This window comes from Indicator indicator, chromosome 7, assembly GCF_027791375.1.
Source record: "Indicator indicator isolate 239-I01 chromosome 7, UM_Iind_1.1, whole genome shotgun sequence".
Taxonomy (NCBI): domain Eukaryota; kingdom Metazoa; phylum Chordata; class Aves; order Piciformes; family Indicatoridae; genus Indicator; species Indicator indicator.
Genome location: NC_072016.1, coordinates 26,168,299 through 26,190,763, shown reverse-complemented (window position 1 = coordinate 26,190,763; position 22,465 = coordinate 26,168,299). Strand labels below are relative to the sequence as shown.

The 22,465-nt window shown below is 38.9% G+C and overlaps 1 protein-coding gene across 1 annotated transcript in view; it reads left to right on the top strand.

Moving 5' to 3' along the window:
* LOC128968212 (LIM domain-binding protein 3-like) overlaps positions 1–22,465 on the top strand; it is a 73,113-nt gene that overhangs the window by 17,246 nt on the left and 33,402 nt on the right. The window contains exon 2 of the mRNA XM_054382580.1: positions 13,384–13,535. Within this exon, the coding sequence (XP_054238555.1) occupies positions 13,384–13,535 (152 nt within the window). The remainder of the gene's footprint in view (positions 1–13,383; positions 13,536–22,465) is intronic.

The window sequence follows — 22,465 nt, the reverse complement described above, 5'->3', positions numbered from 1 at the left end:
TTGGTACTTCTGTCTGCTCCAGGAATCTCCCCAGCTGCCAAATAACCATCCAGGCATTCGTAATTTCCATTTATTTCCGCTTCTTAGTATGTGATGTAAAATCCTTCTGTTGTTAAGTAGGTGCATATCCACTCTGAGAAGTGTTTTCTGCTGCCATTGCAGTTAGCATAGTCTTGATGTGGAGCACATCAGACTTCCATTACTGAGTTTTTTATAGTTGAAGAATGAAAACTAGGGAGAATGGGAGCCAGTCATCCACAAAATAATCTCCTGATTGAAGAGGGTTTAGGGGAAGTTGGCCAATATCAAATTCTGACAACTCCAAAACACCTACAGATTTTGTATGTGGATGTACAACTCTGAAAAATACTACTCTAAATATAACTCCACCTAGAACAAAACTCTCACAATTCCATCTGCCTAGATCTGAGATTTGCATTTTGGTATTAGGGAATACATCAATTTTCTTTAAAGACATTTTTGCTTTATGCAGTCCAAAATTTCACTTCAATTTAGCCATTCATATGCTTGCTTGGTGACAAAATAGTGATGAAGCTCATTGTCCTGCCATTTGACTAAGTCCTCATTTGAGATCAAATTGGAGGGTTAACTTTTTTTTCTTTCTACATGTTCTTTCATTCCTCATTCCTATCAGGCAAATAATGGTTTTACTAGCAGCAGGAATCCCTATTAAAGTAACTGTCATATTTTGTCATCTACACAACTCATTGTTTAACAATTCATTTGGTGCCAGATGAAGGAAAAAAAGACAAACTGGGCAGAGAAAGGCAGACCACCTTAGACTTTCTGAATTTTTTTTTCTTGGTCAAAGAACAAACTTTCCTGCTGCCTCTTCCAAACCAATTATTTTGACATGCTCCACTGCAGAAGTTATTGTCTAATGCAGCCAAGGAAAACATTGTTAAGCCAAATTCTGAACTTGATTGCATTCCATTCATGGACTTAAATAGATGTCTTGTAAACATTTATTCCATAACAAAATATGCAATCAGATTATCATAATTGGTGTACTTGCCTTGGACCAGGAGGGGAAAGTTCCTAATTTGGCATGCAGAATTTTGAAACTCACTGTGGCTAAGTGTGTAGCCTATCACAACCTCTGATTCCAGTGCTTCTGAGAAAAATGTCTGCAGTTACCAAGGAATGAGTAGAAGATCTAAAAAAAAGCTTTGAAATGGAAGTGAAGTATCCTGAAGAAAAGATCTTTTATATCCAAGATATGCATAAGTTACGTAGCTTGATGACCCATGAGAAGCCATGTTCTGAATCAAGGATGTATGGATATCTTAAGCTAAGGATCAGAACCACATTCGTCTAGATAAAGCCTAGCTAAGTATACCAAGCAGGCTAATCATGGTTGTCACATGTAATTTATGCACCTAACCTTTGTAACCTAAGAATGTTTATTAGATACAAATGTGTAAGCCATTTTTTAAAATCTACCCTAAGCTCCTAAATCATGTATCATGCTGCCAAACGGGTAGAAATCTTTGTTTCAGTGTTACTTTTAAAGTATAGAATCATAGAATCAGTCAGGGTTGGAAGGGACCACAAGGATCATCTAGTTCCAACCCCCCGGCCATAGACAGGGACACCTCACACTAGATCAGGCTGGCCAGAGCCTCATCCAGCCTGGCCTTAAACACCTCAGGGATGGGGCCTCAACCACCTCCCTGGACAACCCATTCCAGGCTCTCTCCACTCTCATGGTGAAGAACTTCTTCCTCATGTCCAGCCTGAGTCTCCCCACTTCCAGCTTTATTCCATTCCCCCCATCCTAAAACGTATAGTTGACTACCTGAAAGAAACAGGAATGTACATAGAACTGGAGGAGTATATGTAGACAGCATGTTCAAGGCCCTGTCTGAAACACTGTTAAAACCTGTGTGCTCTGGAAGAATAATCCCGCCTTAGCTTGCTTCTGCTTGCTCCAGTAAATGGTGAACACCAAATCTAGATGAAATTACACAGGAACAATCAGAGTATCTGAAAAAGAATTGGCGCAAGCATTGCTCCCCAGCTTAACAGGTAAAAGTACTTAGAGAGCTTTCAGTTTGCATCAGGAATGCTAAGTATTGCATCTTAATAAATTATTTCACTTTATTCCATACTACATTCCAGAGGGTCCAATGAAAAATCTCCTTTATTTACAGGAAGCAAAGTGGCTGAGCAGCAGTTATGAATGAACACTTTCTGTCTAACCAAAAGCCACCTGCAAAAGCCAGCCTGCAGATCTGACTGTGATACTGATGATGCTGGTCATGGTTTAACCCTGTCACTCCCATGGCAAATTGAAAGTGCTCTAACCCTCACCTGTTGATCACCAGGATGAGCTGCTGAGAAATGGAAAGGCTGCCCACAGTAGCATGTCAGCTGGATAGGAAATATACTGATCAGGCTTCTCTTTCTGCCTTAATACCTTCTTTCAAGAGCCGGTTACCATTCATAGACTTCACACACTGAAATCCCCCTACACCTGCACATGTGCTGGGTAACTCCATGGGGAATCCAAACCAACAGATCCCCTTGTCTACAAGGGAATGCTTCTGTGGGCACCAATGAACTTTGACGAAGTAGGTAATACACTCGGTATTACTGCTGGCAAGGTGTTCAAATATCCCAATAACTATATAAGTTATTCTGTGAATGTCAAAAAGTTTCTGGTTTTCCTATTGTGGAAGGAAGTTTTGCTTTTCTGACAGTGAGTATTTGGGTTATGCTGCTAAGTGGGCTGGTCAAGTTAATATGTTTTCCCATTTTTAGAGAACTCTAGACGGATTGGGAGTTTGAATAAATAATTTTCCCTCTAAAAAACAGCCAAAACAAACCAACCAACCAAACAAAACAGCCAAGAAAAACCCAAAACAACAAACCCCAAAATCCCAATAGCTTATCCAAAGATAATTAAGGCTGCTTGAAATATCCACTCTGCTGAATTAGGAATAATGAGATCACAGACTCCTGCCTTTATCTAGAATGGAAATACCCCCAAAACAGCTTTCCTTGTAATGGCTGGAAATTTTTGAATCAAGTTGCAGCCCAGTTCATGGGCATGGAAATAGAAGACACAGCATGATGAAAGTGAGTGGCATTGTTTGTATCTTCAAATAGAGGTCAGTTTAAATGGAGTGGTGAATGAAGAGCCATTCACCATATGCAAATAGATATCAGCTAGCTGAAGTAATTTATTTCTGAAAGCTCTTTCTAAATATCCTGCTTCTAGATAAGCCCAAGTTTATGGGACATTCCAGTTAAAACTTTATTTCAGTGCACCCTTCTTGATGCTGCTTTTTCTTAACTTACCTTTCAGGATGTGTTGGCATATAAACAATATTGATGTTTAATGAAGACTTTCTGTAAATTTTCAGAACATAACGTTTTTAGGTTTTTTGCAGAGTCTCCCTAGGAAGTGGTACAGATTGGGAAGGAGAACTGAAGCAGTACACTTGTAAGAAAAGAAGACTGTGTATAGCACACACAGCTGATCTGCCTTCTTTTCTGAACTTAAAGAAGGGTGTGAGCCCTACATTCATGTAGAAGCTCCTCAGTCAGGGTTTGCTTGGCTTCCTGTTTCACCACAAGCTTGTAGGCAGAGAAGTAGGTAAACTATTATAGTCACCAATCTACCTATGTTGCGTTAATAGTTAAACAAAAATCACAGTATCTTTCTCAATAAATGATACTTTGCCTATCTCATTAATTTATTTTATTATTATTATTTTGAGTCTGAAATAGTCTTTAACTACAACCAGTACCAGTATGTTAAAATAGGAAGCCATTCTAGTCACATAGAAAAATTTATTGAAAACTTACACTCTAATAGGTGGAAAAAACTTCTCAGCTCAATGCTGCTACATGCCCTGAAGCCACTGTGAGATGAGTGGGAAGGTTCACAGCTGCACTGATGCAATAGAGGATTTTTAAGCTGATGGATGTAAAAATCACTTAGAGGGATGCTCTTACCTTGTGAAAACCGTATATGTCACTGTCTTGTACTTTATCAAATAAAATCTGAATTTTTTTATTATGCTCTGCAATCTTTAAACAGGACATTTTTGAAGATTGCTGTACCCACCACTTCAATGGGTTAAAACACCCAAAACCAGCATTGAAATCACCACAATACAAAGTTCAACCTTTGTCCTCAGCAATAGCCACACCGCTCCTCAAGCAAGATAAAGAAGCAGTACAACAAGATGCCTCCTTTTTAAAAATTCAGATTTGCTACTTTTTATTTTTATTTTGTCTTCAATCTTCACAATACAACCTTCAACATAACAAGCATTCCCTTTTAGATTTGTTCAAATTATTTCCTGTTAAACAGATGTTGTTCCTATGGCTTCATGAGGGAAGTGGCTTCTCTGTGTTTAATTGAATAGCTTAGAAAACAAACCTTAAGCTATTACATTTTAAGAGGTAAAGGAAACATCTTCAGTATCTACAACTTCCATTGCTTCCTGAAGCATCCAGCAGTAGACATACCTGTTAAATGTGTCAAGATTGCATTTTACCTGATAGATCTTTAAGCATCCAGGGATCCTGCTGGGTTACCTGAAAGGAAGTTGTGTTGTACACTAAACACGATACAGCATGTTACAGAAGAAATTTGCATTGTACTTTCTCAGGGGAACTTTGATTCTGTTCTTTTTTATTCACTTGGATCTTGAATACTTCACTTACTGAAGTTTGAAGCCTGTGCTTTTGTTTATTCTGTCACAGAGCATGGATGAATGCTACAGGCACACAACAGTTATTCTTGTGGATAAGAAGAGTGTTTAATGAGTAATTGATGCTATATAGTGGATGGTTAATGCTGAGCTATCCTATCGAAACAGATTCACATTGGTCAGTACGGCTTCTTAAAACCTTAGATGCAAAAGTAGTGGCATCATCCTGGGTATATTTTCTGCAAATTTAGTTCTGATTCAACATCTCTGTCACTGTGGACATATGCTATATTTCTTCTTTCATACAGATGCCTTTCTGTGTGTAGCCCCTGTAGGAAAAACACACAGCTGAATACAGTGTACATCTGATTTAGAGACAGGACTGCTATTTGCTGTGTCAAACTGGCAGCTCATGTTTTAGTGATCAGAGGAAAAATTACTACCCTGGTATTCTGGTGGCCAGAAACAAAAATAACTCAATAAACAAATGCACATTTAATAAACAGTTAAATGTAAGCCTGCATCAATGTAATAATGTAATTTACAAACACACAGGATCAGAAAAGTCACACATCAGTCACGTCTGTACTTGAATGTTAGAAGTTACTCAAAGTCAAAGCTATCTTACGTTGCTTAATATCTAAAGTTTCTGCAGGCCACTAACTGCCAAACTAGAGTTCTCAGTATTGTTTCAAACGCCCTTCTAGTCAGGCCTTATTTTTGTTGAACCAATTAAAAGCCCTTCAAAGTTCTAAAGCATTGCGGTCTTAGCCTCTACAATGAAATGCATTAAGCAGAATGAACTTGAAAAAAAAATACAAAAACCAAACAACAAACCACTAAAATCTTACCATAGTGGCCAATAGCAAAAGAAATAAACCTCTCCAATTACTGTTAATGCTTGTAGGGGGAAATAAGACAAATCGTGTTTTATGAGGATGTTCGAAACCCATGCAGAATACTAAGCATTAATACCTCAGTTATATTCTCAATTTTAATTTGCATTAAGGTTATTAGACTCTCTTAGCAAAGAAGAACTTACTCATTTGTTCCTTAAAAACTGTGGCAACAAATCAATCTATTATTATTATTATTATTATTATTATTATTATTATTATTATACTCACTACTTCGATGTCATCTCTGCAAGATACACAGCTCATACTATCCTGGCACAGTATGTGATGCTGAGAATAGACTGAATAGATCTAACAGCTATTTTTAAATGAAAACTGGGAGAAGAAAGATTACTATTAGTCATACCACACAGGATTCAGAGAGCTGCATAGTCTTTTAGCTGTGCCAACACATCCACATTTTTACTATCATCTGTATAGCTGGTGTACATGAACAAATCATCATCCTAACAGGCTAAGCTGCAAACTCCAAAATAGTTCCTTTGCTTATTTTTAACAAAGGATTGATTTTTTTTCAATCAGATAACATGGAGTTGAGAGAGGGAACAGAATGATTTTCCTTGAAACCAGGGACAGCATTATTCCCACTCATTCTCAAAACCCTTTCCTAGGGCAATCCTCTAAGCGTTGCCTATATGCTTCCTTTCATTTCACAGCTGAAAATCTTTTACATTTGTCTTATTTGTATCACCTTAGTCTATTTGGCTTGACTAGGAATAGATGTCTGTCCTCTTTCTTGAAGATCAGCAGTCCTATAAAAGCATTAAGTAGAAGAAAAAAGTCGTGGTGTTGGGTGGTATCACTCCAAAATGGCCTGGCGTAACTGAAACTGAGGTAAGTTGAATAGCTCAAGTGCCAATAGCCCTTCTGCTCTTGTGGTACAGATTTCAGTACAGGGTGTCCTGAACTGCAAGTGCTTGACTCGCTGTCCCACAAAATCTCAGTGCTGCAATGGCTCCTGGTACCCAAGTGAGGTAGATTAAGCTATTTTGAGTGTGATCACATGTATTGTAATCTCCCTTCCTAGCTACACATGAAGCATAGCCTTGAGAGGCCACTTCAGATTGTCTCTGCAGATTGCCAGCTCGGTTCTGTTTAATATAAGTAGAAGCTCTTCAAGGTGTCAGTGGCATATTTTGCAGATGCCATAAGGTTCATTTAAGGCAGGTTTTGTTGTCTCACTAAAAAAAACCCCAAAAACCAAAAAACAAAAAACCACCAACTAAGCCAAAACCAAGCCCACAAAAAAACCCCACAACCCAAAATCCCAAAAAAACCAAGAAAGAAAATTTTAAAAAGTCAAGCCTGATATTAAATTGAAACCAATGAAACATATTCTTCAGGACAATGATAGCTGCAAAAACTGGGAGTTTCTTTAGGCTTGGTTAGTGGTATGTGAAAGGACTTCCATTTCCAGTTTCCTACAGTCCTCTGTCTTTATATTTATTTGGTGTTGCTCAGCTCTCCCATCTGATAATAGAAGTTGTGAAAGTCATCATCAAAAAGTGGGATGTTTGCTCTATGGTGCAGGTTATCTAGTCTGTTTCTTTCTTTGTTCCTATTTTATGCCTTCCAGCAATGCATCACATATGGTGAAATTCACAAAATGGTGAATTTGTGCCTGATGACTTATCTCAGTGGTTTGGGTTGTTTTTTTTATTTTGGTTTTGGGGTGTGGGTTTTGTTGTTTTGTTGTTTTGGTTTTTTTTTGAGTGGCCTTTTTTTTTTTCTCCTGTGTTTTCTTATTCAGAATAGTTTTCTAAGAAAATCCATGATTTTCCCTTTGGTGCTGTTACACACTTATTGTGGGGACAGGGATGGAAAGTGACTCATTTAGCAAACAATAATGTATGTATTTCCTTTATTAACTTGTTCACAATGGGAGATGTCTCCAGCCCAGAGATAACTACTTGGATTCATGTGGGCATTCAACAGTTGAATATAACTGTTCTGTGGTGGGATTTCAAGGCATGTTTGTCCTCCTTTCAGTAGGTTGTGCTCCATGTGTAAAATGAGAAAGTTCTGCTGCTGCTTCCAGGCAGTATGAGCCTTCACTTAGAAAGCCCATGAAGGCTTGTTGGAAGCATCTATATAAAAACTCACTTGCAAAATTGTAATGGGAAGAGATTAAAATCTGTTTTCTCCATAAAGGAAACATATTTTCTTTTTTAGTGATCCTTACTGTCTCTCCATTCTTTTTCTCATAAGAATGTATTGTCTCTGCTAACTGATCTCTTATGTCCTGTCTCTAATTTCTATGAAAAATATTTTCTTTTAGTATTTTCTTCTTTTCCAAGGGTCCTGAGGAAAGGGTATTCATTCCCATTGCTTTAGCATATTTCTAGTGCTAGTGAATACCTGATTCTCTGAAATATTCTTCTTAAATGAGAAGTGTAAAATATAACTTGTTGATTTTGAGTTGGGATCAGGAAGGGGTTGAGGCATAGCTCAAGTCCTGGAGAAAGAAGAGGCCCTGGCTAATGCTGCAAGCTACCGTGTGAACACCTTATCAGACCTCCCGTAGACCTCTCATAGACCTCCCTGGGGTTTTTTTGGATGGTTGGTTGGGTTCGGGGGTTTTTTTCTGTCTTGTAAACTAGAGGTTCCATCTGTTTATATAAGCATTCTCATTAGTATTTTAACACTCAGCCACTCAAATGCTGCTGATCCCTATCTCTTCCCCTTTGGATTGTAGCTGAGGGGGCTTGGATAGTAACATGTGCTGTTCTCAAGGTGGAGCAGCAGCTGCACTTTGTACGCTGTCTCCCAGAGCTCCTGCTAAATAGTGTTTACTCTTAACCTAGTGCAGATCTTTTTTTTTAGGGCACAGCTGTCACTGATGTATTATAATTCACCCAATATACAGATCTGCTCACAACAGAGTGCCAGAAGAATTCTCTGTGGTTCACTGAAAGATACATGATACTTCCAGCCTGCCCACTTGCTTTCAGCTGGGGATATTGGAAGTCAGATATGTCTTGTAGGAGATTTGTGAGGGCTGAAAAGTCACACCTTTGAACAGCAAGTGTTCCTCTCTTTTCTGAGAGAGTTGAAAGATGCTTTGCTTTTCATGATGAAGTCTGTGCTTGGGCTATCAGCACTAAAGAAAATGATGAAAATCAGTGGTACCTTGGCCTGGATTTCATAAATCAATTGACTGAAATTGCTATAACTTGAATTTCTGGTGATCATCTCTCTGTAGCCTTAAATAAAGTCATTTGCAATACCTAGCAATCCAGAGCAAATAAGTTAAGACTATTGCAAAGGTTTTCAGAAATAGTTCTGTCTAGATCTTTCTTAGAGACGTTTGAAGAAAAAAACCCATAGGTGGTCAAATAAAAAAATACATATTTGGCCCAGGCAATATTTTATTCTTGTCTTCTTTTACTTCTGAAGATGAGACAAAACTCAACTTACCAAACATTGTGTAGACAGCTTTGGATTTGCTCTCTAATTCCAATGGTTAATTAATATACACCCTTAATTTAAGAAAGATTTTTAAACCTTTAAGTACAAAATAATGCCTAAAGATTTCATGAAGACCCAGCAAGATATTCTCTATTTGTGATTATATTTAGTAATTTTTTTTGTAGATCAGAGATGAATTTTCTGTAGAAAATAACAATAGCTAAACACTTTGCACTCCATTGCTTTCTGCTGGCTCTTTAAAAATGTGAACAAGACAGTCTTGAATGTGCTGTGACACTACAGATCTGGCTGCCCTGTATTTCCATCTGTACACTGGTATTTTATCCCTAACATTACTGTTTTCAATGTCTGCTGTAAACGCATACTTTGGGTTCACTTGAAAGTCCCACAGAGAAGCCTGTTAGCTTTTGATTAAAATACATACAATTTTGTACTTTGAATATTTTATGCATATTGCCCTCTAAACTTTAATAAGAAAGAAGTAATTCTTTCCCAATTCTGTGGTTTTGAATTACAGATACAATAAACTTGATCCTTCTGTTATACCTATGAGTCTTACTGCCTATGAAGCTAAGATAAACAGAATTTTAGAGGTAAAGTGACATCAGTGGAGTGATGGCCCCTGAAATGCAAAGTGGAAAGGGTAAAACTATATGAAGGAGTCTATCCCAGAATTTGTTGCCACTATACTTAGCTGAAGAGAAGACTACAAATCCCTTTCATTTCCTTTTTAAATAAAGGAAGGCAGGATGGTAAGCCATGGCTGAGACCATTTCCCTGTCTTTCACAGCATGGTTGTCCTGTAGCATTTTGCCTCAGAAAGGGTGTTGCAATGGCAATAGTTAGAAATCCATAAAGTCAAAATTTAAAATTACCCAGGACTTTTTATCTGGTAGATTCTTCTGATTAATATATTTTTAATTTAAGTAGTGTCTTCTAGAAGTGTTGGGCAGAAATAGGTCATTTGTTATAACCACAGGTGAAGTAGGTTAGGTGAAATAGGTCATTTGTTATAACCATCCCATCCCTCTTAATTTGAGTCTAATTCTGAGAGAGTTATAATTGCCTGCTATATCTTTATTTTTCTTTTAAGATATAGCATTTAAATTTGGGACTGCAAAAAGCATCAATCAAAGGAACTGAGAGGGAAGTCAGTATGTTGCAGCTATGTTGGACTAGCCCTAGATTTGGATGGCTGTATCCTTTTTGTGGAAGTGCTGCTTCTCTGAGCTTATTTTGTTTGAAGTATCACTAGGGAGTGGAAGAAAAGATGTATGTGTTAAGTAAGAATTCCCAAATTAGGGCAGACATTTGATTTTCAGTAACTGGGTTGATGTTCACAAACCAGTCTTTATTCTTGCTGAGCAAATGGAGGAGTTCCCAGCATTTGGAAAAAGCTGTCTGGAGAATGGAAGTATCAGCATCACGCAGTTAACATTTTGTGGCAAGAACTTGCATGTTTCATGAGGAGGTAAAAAGTGGTGGTGTAGAAAAGTGATGTGTGAATATTATTTATTAAAAATTCTATATTAAGAGGGCTCAAGTCTTTGTATCTATCTGTTTGACAAGCAGTTCATGTTAATAGAGAAAAAGGATAAATTGAGAAAGGATAAACTGAGAAAGACCAAAGTGTCCTACTTGATGAATTCAAGTCTTACTGACTGATTTATCTGAGTCTGGCTTTTGTTCACATTTTACCTTTTCCTGACCTCTTATTGAAGATTCTGCTTCTTGACATATCTGGGAAACTGAGCAAGGAAGTCTTTCAGTAACTGTACATGTACATGTGATTATGCAAATAAATCATATTGTTTATAGGTCATAGGTAAGAAAAAACATGCTTCCAATATGAATCTCTTGTTTCAATGAATCTCTTTGTAGGAGGATACACTGGACTGTAGAATAAACCTTAACTGTTGAAACTACCACAAAATATTTCCCCAACCTCTTGATTCCAGAGAAATGTGTCAGGGAGTGGCACTGCTGTTATCAGTCAACTCTACTTCACATGAGAACATTGTGTATGTGGCAGTCTTTTCCTCAGAAAACAGAACTGTTACTACTTCTATCTCTAGTGAAAAGGTATAGAAAGCTGTTTCTCTCAGTCAGATCAGTTCTGGGTTATTTACAGGACTTAAATCCAAAGTAATCTCTTTTTTTAAAGTAGTGTCCAAGTACTCTGGGTGCTGTGTTCTAGCACTCTGGTACCTCTGAGGAGGTTCCATCTCAACATGAGGAGGAACTTCTTTACTGTGAGGGACATGGAGCACTGAAACAGGCTGCCCAGAGAGGTTGTGGAGTCTTCTCTGGCTATTTTCAGGACCCATCTGGGTACATTCTTGTGCGACCTGCACTAGGTTCTATGGTCCTGCTCTGGCAGGAGGGTTGGACTCGATGATTTCCGGAGGTCGCCTCCAACCCTAACATCCTGTGATCCTGTGATACTAGAGCATGTGTTCAAGTAAGTTGACAGCTCCTCTTGGCAAATTATACTGTCAATTAGACTGCTAGCCTCAATACTGAGCACCTTTAATGTGGTGTTAAGAACTCTTTTTTCTTTTTTCTTCTTCATCTTTGCCAGTGGAAGAGCACAAGCAAGCAGTCTAGGAAATTGTTTTGGAAGGACTTTTTTGTTTTGAGTATGTACACATTTTTAAGTGTTTTGAGGTCATATTAGAGAAGGAAGGTTATGAAATTTCACTTCACACTTGATGAGGAAGCATGTTTGGATTTGCCTTGGGCGTTGGTTTTCCTTAGAAGTTTAAATTCAAAGTTTAAGCCTGGCTGATTTCACAAGGGAAATTTGGCTTATAATCAGACACATCTTCCTTTTATGTTCACTATGCTGAAGGAACAGTGTTTGACTACAGCCTTTGTTGTAGTATTTTAGATTATTCTTGGGTTTTCTTACAAGTGAGGAATCTAAGGAAGTGAGTACCTGAAGATAAGAGCAGGACTATAGTTTATCATAGAATCATAGAAATCAGTGAGGATCGCAAGGATCATCTAGTTCCAACTCCCCTGCCATGGGCAGGGACACCCCACACTAGATCAGGCTGGCCAGAGCCTCATCCAGCCTGGCCTTAAACACCTCCAGGGATGGAGCCTCAACCACCTCCCTGGGCAACCCATTCCAGGCTCTCTCCACTCTCATGGTGAAGAACTTCTTCCTTTCGTCCAGCCTGAATCTCCCCACTTCCAGCTTTATTCCATTCCCCCTAGTCTTATCAGTACCTGATATCCTAAAAAGTCCCTCCCCAGCTTTCTTGTAGGCCCCCTTCAGATACTGGAAGGCCACAAGAAGGTCACCTCAGAGCCTTCTCTTCTCCAGACTGAACAGCCCCAACTCTATCAGTCTCTCCTCATAAGAGAGGTGCTCCAGCGCTCTGATCATCCTCGTGGCCCTAGGTCCATAACCTTTGAGTACTGAATACTGAAAGCAGAGGCCAGCTCTGACATGCTCACTAAAATTTGTCTGGCTGATGGTATGTGAACGCTCTTCTGTTTTAGTTGGGAGTTCCCTAAAGGAGTCACGTTTCATAAGTAGCTCTACTTGTATCAATGTCATCCAGATGCAAGCTGAGAAGGCTGTGTAAAGATGAGGTCAGGATTCTGTCCTTTCAGAGAAGATGCAGTTCACAAGGCATCTTGAGCTAACAAAATACAATGCCATAATGTATGACCGGAATTTCTGAACTGTTGTCTCAGTAGCTGAGTTTATACTTTAAGCATTGTGGCTTCTTATTTCTGAAAGTGCTGGTCTCTCTTTGGAGTGCTAGGTCCAACAGGTTGGTGAGGTCATCTTGGGTATGTAGACATCTGTCTGGGTAACGGAGCTGTACTTGGATGTGAGTAAGGTTAAGCAGAATGATTTCCAATAAATCTTGCAATAAAAGAAGCAAAGCATGGCCAAGGCCTCTCATACACATTCTCTTTCTGTCTGCTCAATATAATGAATTAATTCAGGATAAATGGCTGTTAGGAGGAAAAATACAATAAAATCATGCAGTAGATAGTGGCTCATTAGTTTTCTGATTCTGAGTAATGTCTCTATATATTAGTCCAATATAAACACTGATAATTATCCCCTGAGGAGGAGATAATATGTGGTAAGGGAACCACTACATTGGGCTCAATGACAAGTAGATGTTGTCTTGGAACTTTGCAGAGATGTAAGTTAACTTTGAGTTTAATTTCCATAAATGTTGTTGTTCCACCCATGCAATAATAGATGTAACTACAATATTGCTGTATCTATTCCTCATTATAATTCTGGAAAAGTTCTCTATAAGGGCTTTGTGTACAGAATGACTTCTCCTCATGTGACTTTCTTTTCTTTTCCCACACAGATCACCCCTGGCAGCAAGGCGGCACAGTCACAGATGAACCAGGGGGACCTTGTGGTAGCCATTGATGGAGTCAATACTGACAGCATGACCCACTTAGAGGCCCAGAACAAGATCAAATCAGCCAGTCACAACTTGAGCCTCACTCTTCAGAAGTATGTTGATACAAGTTAAAGTCTTTGCATTCCTAAGGGCATCCTATGAGACCTGTGATTAAGTAATATAAGTGCATTATCTCTGTCTATTAGAATTTTTTTTTTAATTTTCATGGCACAGATATGGGATGGAAAGACAAAATCTGTTCTGATTCTTGTAGAAATCAGCATGGGTTCTTACAGGAGTCAGTCTGATTGATACATTGAGTGAATCTGTGTTGAATTCAGTCTGTTGAACACAGGTGTAATTCCATATCCACTCAAGCTTCTGTTAAACTATACATCTGACAACTATCTTTTTTTTTGTTTATTTCATGGACGACACATATAGTGGGTTGAAAACTCCCCCCCAACATTAGATTTGCCAGGCCAGCTCAGTTGGAGGCGAATGAAAGCTGTATTTACAAGGAAAACTACAATCTACAATGAAATGCAATGAATATGTACAAAATATACAGTATTCACATTATTTACAGGTATTTACAACTAATAAGCAGCACAAGGAGCTCCCTGGCCAAAGACCAGGGGAGCTAATAGTTTCTCCCCCTCTGCTCATTGCCCTGCCCCCCTATACACAAAAAGGACAGGAGACAGAGCAGAGAAGTTAATACCAGTCACAACAAAGAGTGCAGTGAAGGTCAGTAAAGCCAGGAGAAGCATCAGCCAGAGCCGAAGAAGCGAAAAGAGAGAAAGACTGTTTTGCAGACTAAATCTTATGGTAGGTAACTCTCCAATAGGATTGTTTAGAGCTAAGAGCTATCATTATTTTCCTTTTTACACCCAATGGTGATTTATTTACATTCTACTACTTTCTGTTCAAGATCTGTGGAGAATTTTGAAGGTACAGCCTAAAACTACCACAACACAGCTTTGTTTCACTAATTCATGGGTGACTATTCTAGGAACAACTATCATATCAAGTGCTATGAGTGTTTGGGAGGAACCTGTGCTTCACAGGGTGAATAACCACAGCAGACTGAGAATTTGTGTTAATGGTCTGGTACCTGTGAATTTGAAAGTGTCCTCTTGCCATCCGACAAATTAAGAGAGGTGTAGTCACTGTGCAGGAAGGGAAGTCAGTAGAACACAAAGATGTGATATAAATTGTTTTGCTATTGAGAAAGCAGAATCTCTTCCCATAACAGGGCTCTCAGCTTCTCATAGTTAACACTGCTTCCAAGGAAACTTAAGTCAGATAACCTCACAGAAGGATTTTCTGTTGCACTAATATTTAAAGTTCCATAATTATACAAGGCAAAGTAACTGATAATGCATTGTGGAGAAGAGAATTTTTACATAGGTGTGGAAAGACTGGTACAGAAAACCAGGTTGTCATGTTGAAGTATGATTTCTGAGAATATATCAGAAAATCTCATACGTGGGTGTGCAGTAGAGCTAAGCAGTACCAGGAGCAGACTAACACCTAAGGGAAAAAAATCTTTAGCTGAGGCAGGGTACTCTAAAGCGAAATGTATGGCTGCATTTCCCACATGGCTTTGTACTGCTCGAGTTTCTCTTTATGTGGATATTCCAGAAAATATGTACAATAAGTACCCAAAGTAAAAAAGTTGTTAACAAAATTGCAACATAGAATCATAGAGTGGTTTGGGTTGGAAGAGACCTCCAAAGGTTGTCTAGTCCAACCCCACTGCAGTCATCAGGGACATCCTGCATTAGGTCAGGTTGCCCAGAGCCCTGTCAAGCCAAACCTTGAATATCTCCAAGTATGGGGCCTCAACTACCTCTCTGGGCAACCTGTTCCAGTGTTCCACCACCCTCATGGTTAAGAACTTGCTCCTAACATCCAACCTAAATCTACTCTTCTCTAATTTCAAACCATTACCCCTCATCCTATCGATACAGGAAACAGTACCTCTCCAGCCTTCTTGTAGGCCCCCTTCAGGTACTGGAAGGCTTCTATTAGGTCTCAGCAGAGGCTTCTCTTCTCCAGACTGAACAACCCCAGCTTCCTCAGCCTGTCTTCATAGCCCCCACTTATTTTCGGTGCCCTCCTCTGGACCCTCTCCATCAGGTCCATGTCATTCTTGTGTTGAGAGCACCAGAGCTGGATGCAGTATACCAGGTGTGGTCTTACCAGATCAGATTAACGTGGCAGAATCACCTCTCTCAACCTGCTGGGCATGCTATAAGAATACTGAATAAAGTATTTTCTGGGAAAGAGCTTAAACTGCATCTCTTCAGATTTTTACATGTTCCACGTTTTCCCAAGGAAAAACTGTGGAGATTTTTCTCAAAGGCTGTTGTGTGGCCTGTCTCTCTCAGTGAATGCTGGGGCAAGGTAGGGAGATGCACAGAATAATTTCTTCTACCTCATATGATGTGTGTGTGTGTGCCTCTGCTGTGCTTAGGCAAGACTTTCATCCAAATCTGAGGAGAAACCAGGAGCCTAATCCTAAATATGATGAAATGGCCTTTATGGCAGAAGTCAGACTACAATGGTCTTCCAAAATTGTTGAGAGGAGATAGGGCAATGTCTTGTTATATGTTGAATTTTCATCCTATGGCCTACTCCGGCTTCCTTTTGCTCCATTCTAATGACTGCTAGTGATATTATAAATATAAGCATGATACTTTTTAAAAGAAATATTTACATTGTCCTGGATTATTTTGTATTGGAAAGTTAAGGAAAAGGCTTTCTGCTAATTTATTTTAGAACTTGTGTCTGCTCTCCTACTGAATCCTTGTGTTTTTACATTGTGAAAAAATATTTCTTATTGAGCTTTGGCTTGCTGCATATTTGAAGTTCATTTTCCTGAGTGTTGGACCTGAAAAGTGTTTTGGTGGCTGCACTATGGTCTACAAACAACTCTTCTTCCACACAGAGGAAGAATTCTCAATTCTGTGGCTAATAAAACGTTATCCTAATACACATCACAGATGCAAGTCACCGAAACCAGTAATTTTGATCAAGTGTTGTCAGGGATATTTCATGTGAGTAATTGCTGTGCTTTTATACTTGCTGACCTCTAAATTACAACATCAGAAACTCTATTGGGCACATTTTATTTTTTTTTTATTTAAAGTGTTTTACATCATCAGAAACGTCTTATTTATTATTTAATGACTGAAGCAATAGCTAGCTTTTCTTAATGTATTTTCAGATTGCTAAACCTTTGTTTATTGTTGTATACATTATACTTTGTTCACTTAGTTCTGATGAAGATGTCATTATTATTTTCTTCCTCTGTAGTTGTTTGGGTTTTTGTGGGTGGGTTTTTTTTTGTGGGGTTTTTGTTTGTTTGTTTGGGGGGTTTTTTTGTCTCTTGATTCCAAGACAATACTATGTGATTCAGATAATCAAGTTACATGGATAATGAACAGCCAGAGTAAGCAATAAAGAAGTCTTCCACAGGCTTGCATAGATAATAGATGTAGCTGAGTTAAGATCCATTTGGAAGAGAAGAAAAAAGGTATAAAGTGATAGGAGATAATACTAAGCAGAAACAGTTCAGATAACTTCTGTGCTAGAAAGTGACAGCTTTTGCAGATGATGTTTTTGCCTTAAACTTAGTTCATAAAATCTTTTCTTCAGTATGACAGTTGCTTTTTGATGTGAGCTATTAGTTTGTACTGGTGACCCATTTCAGCCTCACTAGAATTATATGGGAAAAAATGATAGAGATTGAAAAGTGTTTTTTTTTTTTTAAGTAGTGTTGTGTATTGGGTTGATTGAAAAAATTGTGCTCAGAGGCATTAAGCTGGCTTTCACTTTGCATGATTCAATATTTATACAAGCTAAACCCTATCATATGTGATCTCTGCCAGCTGACATATGCATAGGTCCCTATTGAAGATCCAATATCCCAGTGTCTTCAACAAAAGGCATCTCCATGATGTTCAGGTTGGTCCTGGGACCAGTACTATTCAATATATTCATCAATGACCTAGATGAGAGAACAGAGTGCACTGTCAGCCAGTTTGCTGATGACACAAAACTGGGAGGAGTGGGTAACATGCTTGAAGGCTATGCTGCCACTGAGCAAGACCTGGACAGGCTGGAGAGGTGGGCAGGGAGAGATTGAATGAAATACAAGGACGAGTGTGAGTCTTGCATCTGGAGAAGAGTAACCCCATGGACCAATATAGGCTGTGGGCTGATCTGTTGGAGAGCAGCATAGGGAAAAATGACCTGGGAGTCCTGGTGGACAACAGGATGACCATGAGCCAGCAATATGCCCTTGTGACCAAGAAGGCAAATGGGATCCTGTGGTGTATTAGAAGTGGTGTGGTTAGTAGATCCAGAGGAGTTCTTTTCCTCCTCTGCTCTGCCCTGTTGAGACTTCATCTGGAATATTGTGTCCAGTTCTGGGCCCCTCAGTTCAAGGACAGGGAATTGCTTGAAAGAGTCCACACAGATTCTGAAGGGAGTGGAACATCTCCCTTATGAGGAAAGACTGAGGGAGCTGGGTCTTTTTAGTTTGGAGAAAAGGAGACTGAGGGGTGACCTGTTCCTGTGTGACCTGCTCTAAGGGTCCTGCTCTGGCAGGGGGCTTGGACTAGATGATCTTCCAAGGTCTCTTCCAACCCCTAACATTCCAACCCCCCCAATTCTGTGATTCTGTGATCTTACCTTGAAAAAGCGTTTTCCTTAGGTACAAAAAGGTTGTGCCAACTTAGTCACCTGCCCAAAACCGACAATGAAATATAATTTTTTTCAACAAAAATAATTTTACAAAGATTGTATTGGTGAGAATAGTTGACATGAAAAATACATGAGCAGTCACTAGTGATAGTAATTTTCAACCTAATAAGAACAAAAGAAGAGAAAGGGGAAATCTCCTGGGAGTTGGTTACCAGGAAAATGACTGTGCTAAGAGATAATTTTGACTTTTTGAAACATGACTTGCAGCAATGAAACTAGATTAGGGTGTTCTACTACTATGGAAAAACAAAGCTACTTTCCATAAAGATCATTATCTAATCTCAGTTATCTAATTTGCATAAAAGTTTGGAAATACTGAAAATCCTTCCAAATGGAAAAGGCATATATATGCATTAGGAAATTGACTGTTATGATGAGAAAACTTAAGCCCTAAATTTTTATGATCTTGGACATTTATCTGAAGTACTCACATGGCTCTACAGAATATGTCTCAAGGTCATGGAATGCTTTACCAGGCATTCTGTAGCTTGATTTTGCTGTTGCAGCACTGGAAGTAGAAGTGAACTTCCTCATTTAGTTTCTTTGGCCATGGAAGAACCAGTGTAACATGAGATCTAGACATGAATGCTCAGAGACAGAAAACTTTATTTCTCTAATGGCTCTTGGCCCTCAAGAGCAATGGCCTTTCCTTTTATTGATCCTGGCCATGAAGGTTTCATGAGCATTCTTTGTAACTTGACAGACAGTGTTCAGGCAGTGTTTGCTGCTATTCACTTTTACTATCACACTTCAGTTTCCTGTGAGGTTTCCTTTTCAGAATGGAGAACTGGTTATTTTTCACTTGACTGCCAAGAAAATCACCTGGTGTCAGCACCTGTGCAGAACATCAAATTGCAAAATATCAAACACAGGAGAAGAAAATCTTTAAGACTGCCCATTTGTACTTGCCTGCCTAAACAGTGAGAGTCTACACTTCTCTGGCTATACAAACATTTTTTTTCTATCAATCTGAATTCTTTGAGGTACACTAACATAGCTCTTCAGTGAGTGCTCAGCATGCGGTGCTGGCCTGAGTGGAATTCTCTGTGTTTCAGTCATGTAAATATCTCATTATGGGTTCAGGAATTTGTGGATGTCAGGTTTATTTGAAAGCTTCCTTCTATAAAATCCCTGTTAAGTTTGTTCTTACCACCTCATCCATGCTATGTTCTCATATGAAACTACAAAATTAGGATGGAGGTCTCACCATCTATGCCAGAGGTTTGATCAGACAGCCAGAACTTGTCTTGTTACTGGCTTGAGTGAATCACTGCATCTTTTGGCTGCAAGTTTTCAAAGTCTAACTGCATAGTTCTCTAGAGCCTGCAGCATGCCTCCTTGTGCTGCTTTCGGAGAGGTAAAGGATGCAGACAGGTGTTAAAGTATTTGGACCATTCCTGGAGAAAGAGACTTGTGATCCAGTGGTGTGGAAAGGTGTGGGACCATCCTGATCAGCTCTGCTTTCTTCAATTTAGAAGGCAAAATACATCTGTGAAGTGAATTCACTTTTGCTGAAGGAAAGAGAGCAGCAGTGAGGGGAGAAGGGAAGAAATTTTTTTGGCACTGTGCACTATTATCTGGTAGAACTCCATGAGGAATGATAGCATTCAGGCAAACAAGGCTGATATTCTGACATACTAGATACTTACTACTTAGATACAGCTTGTTTGTTAGGTACTCTAAATATACTGGGGGTGGGGGAAGTGTGCTAGTTCTGCTAGACAATGCTATGGAAGGTTATGATCATACTCTATTATAATGACCTGGTGGAAAAAGACCTTGCTTTTAATCTTTTTGTGACCTCCTGGAATTTAGTATTTTTTTTTTTCTGTATCAGTTTCTAATTGGTTACCTGAACTACACAGCTGCCCCCAGGCATTTTTAATTCTGGGCTAGTTGAAGTTCATCTTACCCTGGCTGGCTGTTCCACAGAAACTAGGCCATAGACTTACTGTCCCACAGTATTCAGTTCACATGTGAAAAATTAAATGCACGCAAAATATATTTTTGTTTCACAGAAATATATTTCTTGTTTAAATACAATGCACAGGAGTACAATATTGTTTGTCAACATGTTTCACTGGAGCATCCACAACATTCATTTGATCTTAACTCAAGGAATCTGATCTGATGCCTTGGAAAGTATTCACCAAATATATTGGCTTAGTTTTGGAAAGTGCTGTAACATGAGTGCACCTCATTCTGCTGGCACAAACATTCCTGCCTTGGTGTCACCGTGTGCTGCTGGAGAGGAGCAGGGGAGCTGCCAGCTTTCTGTGCCTAGTGTGCACTGACACAACCTCCCCATCCCAGGGCACACCACTGATGCTGCCATTCACTTCCACAATCACAACTGGCTGTCGTGCCTTGGAAAATCATAAGCTAAATAACCCTTTTTTTAGTGAAAGGGAAAATGTCAGAGGGAAACCTATGAGAGAATTAGAGTAAATATTTAATAGCTTTCCTTTTTTGTGCAACACCAAAAGATGGCTGATCCTGCAGTATTTATTTCAGGCCTACTATAAATAAAGCATGTGGTGACAGCAAAATGCAAGCAAGATTAATTCAGTGGTTATTGTAAAGTGCTTTCTTTTGTCTAAAGCTGTGAATGGTAACCAATTCTGTCCATGTTTTAGATCTGCTGATGGGCACATTTTAAATCAGAACCAGATTCAGGATGCATTTATGCTCAAAGAATTAGAAGACAGTGTATCTCCCAGTTTAAGAGTACCTTTAAATGGTACAAACAATATTGATGAAAGCATGGTCTGAAATAGTAGTACTCAGACTGTTCTGTAGAGACATTTCCTAAAAGCATTGTAGAAGATTATTCGTAAAAACAAACAGAAAATGAAAATGTGGATTTGGGTAATTTCTTTTCCCCTACTTTGAATGATTCCATTGCTTTCATCAGACTAATGACATTTTCATTCATGGACTGCTTATATACTGGAGTTAGAGCCCAAACGAATGTAATTTTTTGTTACTTTTTTAAAAGGAACAGTAATGCTGGTGATAACTTGCTAGTGTTTGTGTTCAGCATTGTGCATATATCTCCTGACAAAGTTTTTCCTGGTTGTTCCTGTTTTTCTGACTGCAGTCTTAAACTTGGAAACTGAATGCCTAGTACAAAATTACTGCCTCCTTGCAGAGGCCACAGCAACAGCTTTTACACTTGGGAATCTCACCTGGGACTCAATGGCTAACATAGTAGCACTTAAGAGTTTATGGAGCAAGGGCCATATCAAGACTCCAGAAAGGATCTCTGAATTACTGGATGCAGAATATTGAATTAAAGATATGAATGCCTGCCTTTTATCAGAACGTATTGTTTAACAACTAATCCTTAAGTATTGATGAAGATGTGCTATTTGCACGTGATAGTACTTCACTAGAAATTATGGACTCTTAATCATATTTTCAAATACAAATATGATAATATTCCCATAGAAATAGAGCCTGAAATTAGATGACAATTAAATGAGTATAAAAAGGGTTGTGTTTTTTTTAAATTGAGCTCTGTCCTTTAATCCTTTCCCTAGAGTTCTAACAAAATTATGTTTAAATATTCCAGTATGATCGTCAGCAGAATTTAAAGAAAATATTGTCTAAATATCAGAAACAAATCAATTTAATACTGTCACAATACTAGATATTCCCTGTGACGTTCACTGGAATAGCTATGATCTAGATTGGGCCAAACACTGAGATCTGTGACCATGTGGACAGTCTGTGTGGGAGCCCTCAACAATTTATTCAGGTGACACCCTGCATAGTAGGTAAGTAACTACATTTACCTGCACTCAGGAGAGGTATTACAAAATCTACATTTAGAGTGATAAGAAAAGCAGAGCACGTAAACAGCTGCTTGAATGCTTTACTGAATCACAATGTGTATAAATTCAAAGTAGTAGAAAAAAAGAGGAACATTAATGGGGGACATGACATGTGATAGTTTACTTGGCTCAGACATTTGACTCTAAACATTTTGAGAGCCATCTGCCTCCAATAACCAAGATTTCTTCCCCAGACTTCTGATGATGCTGTGTGCTCAAAGCATTAAAAAAGATATATTCTAGCAGTGCATTAAGGAAGCTGTCATGTATTAGTGTGAGCTGAGATAGTGTGGGCCTACCTCCTTCCTAGTGAAATGGAGGTGAATCCTAGCCTATGCCCAGTTGTCTGTACACAGGAATGAGAGGATGGCAGGATTTGTTAATAGTTGTCAAGCCAGCATTTGGACAGGACTGTGAGTTGCTGTCTTTGA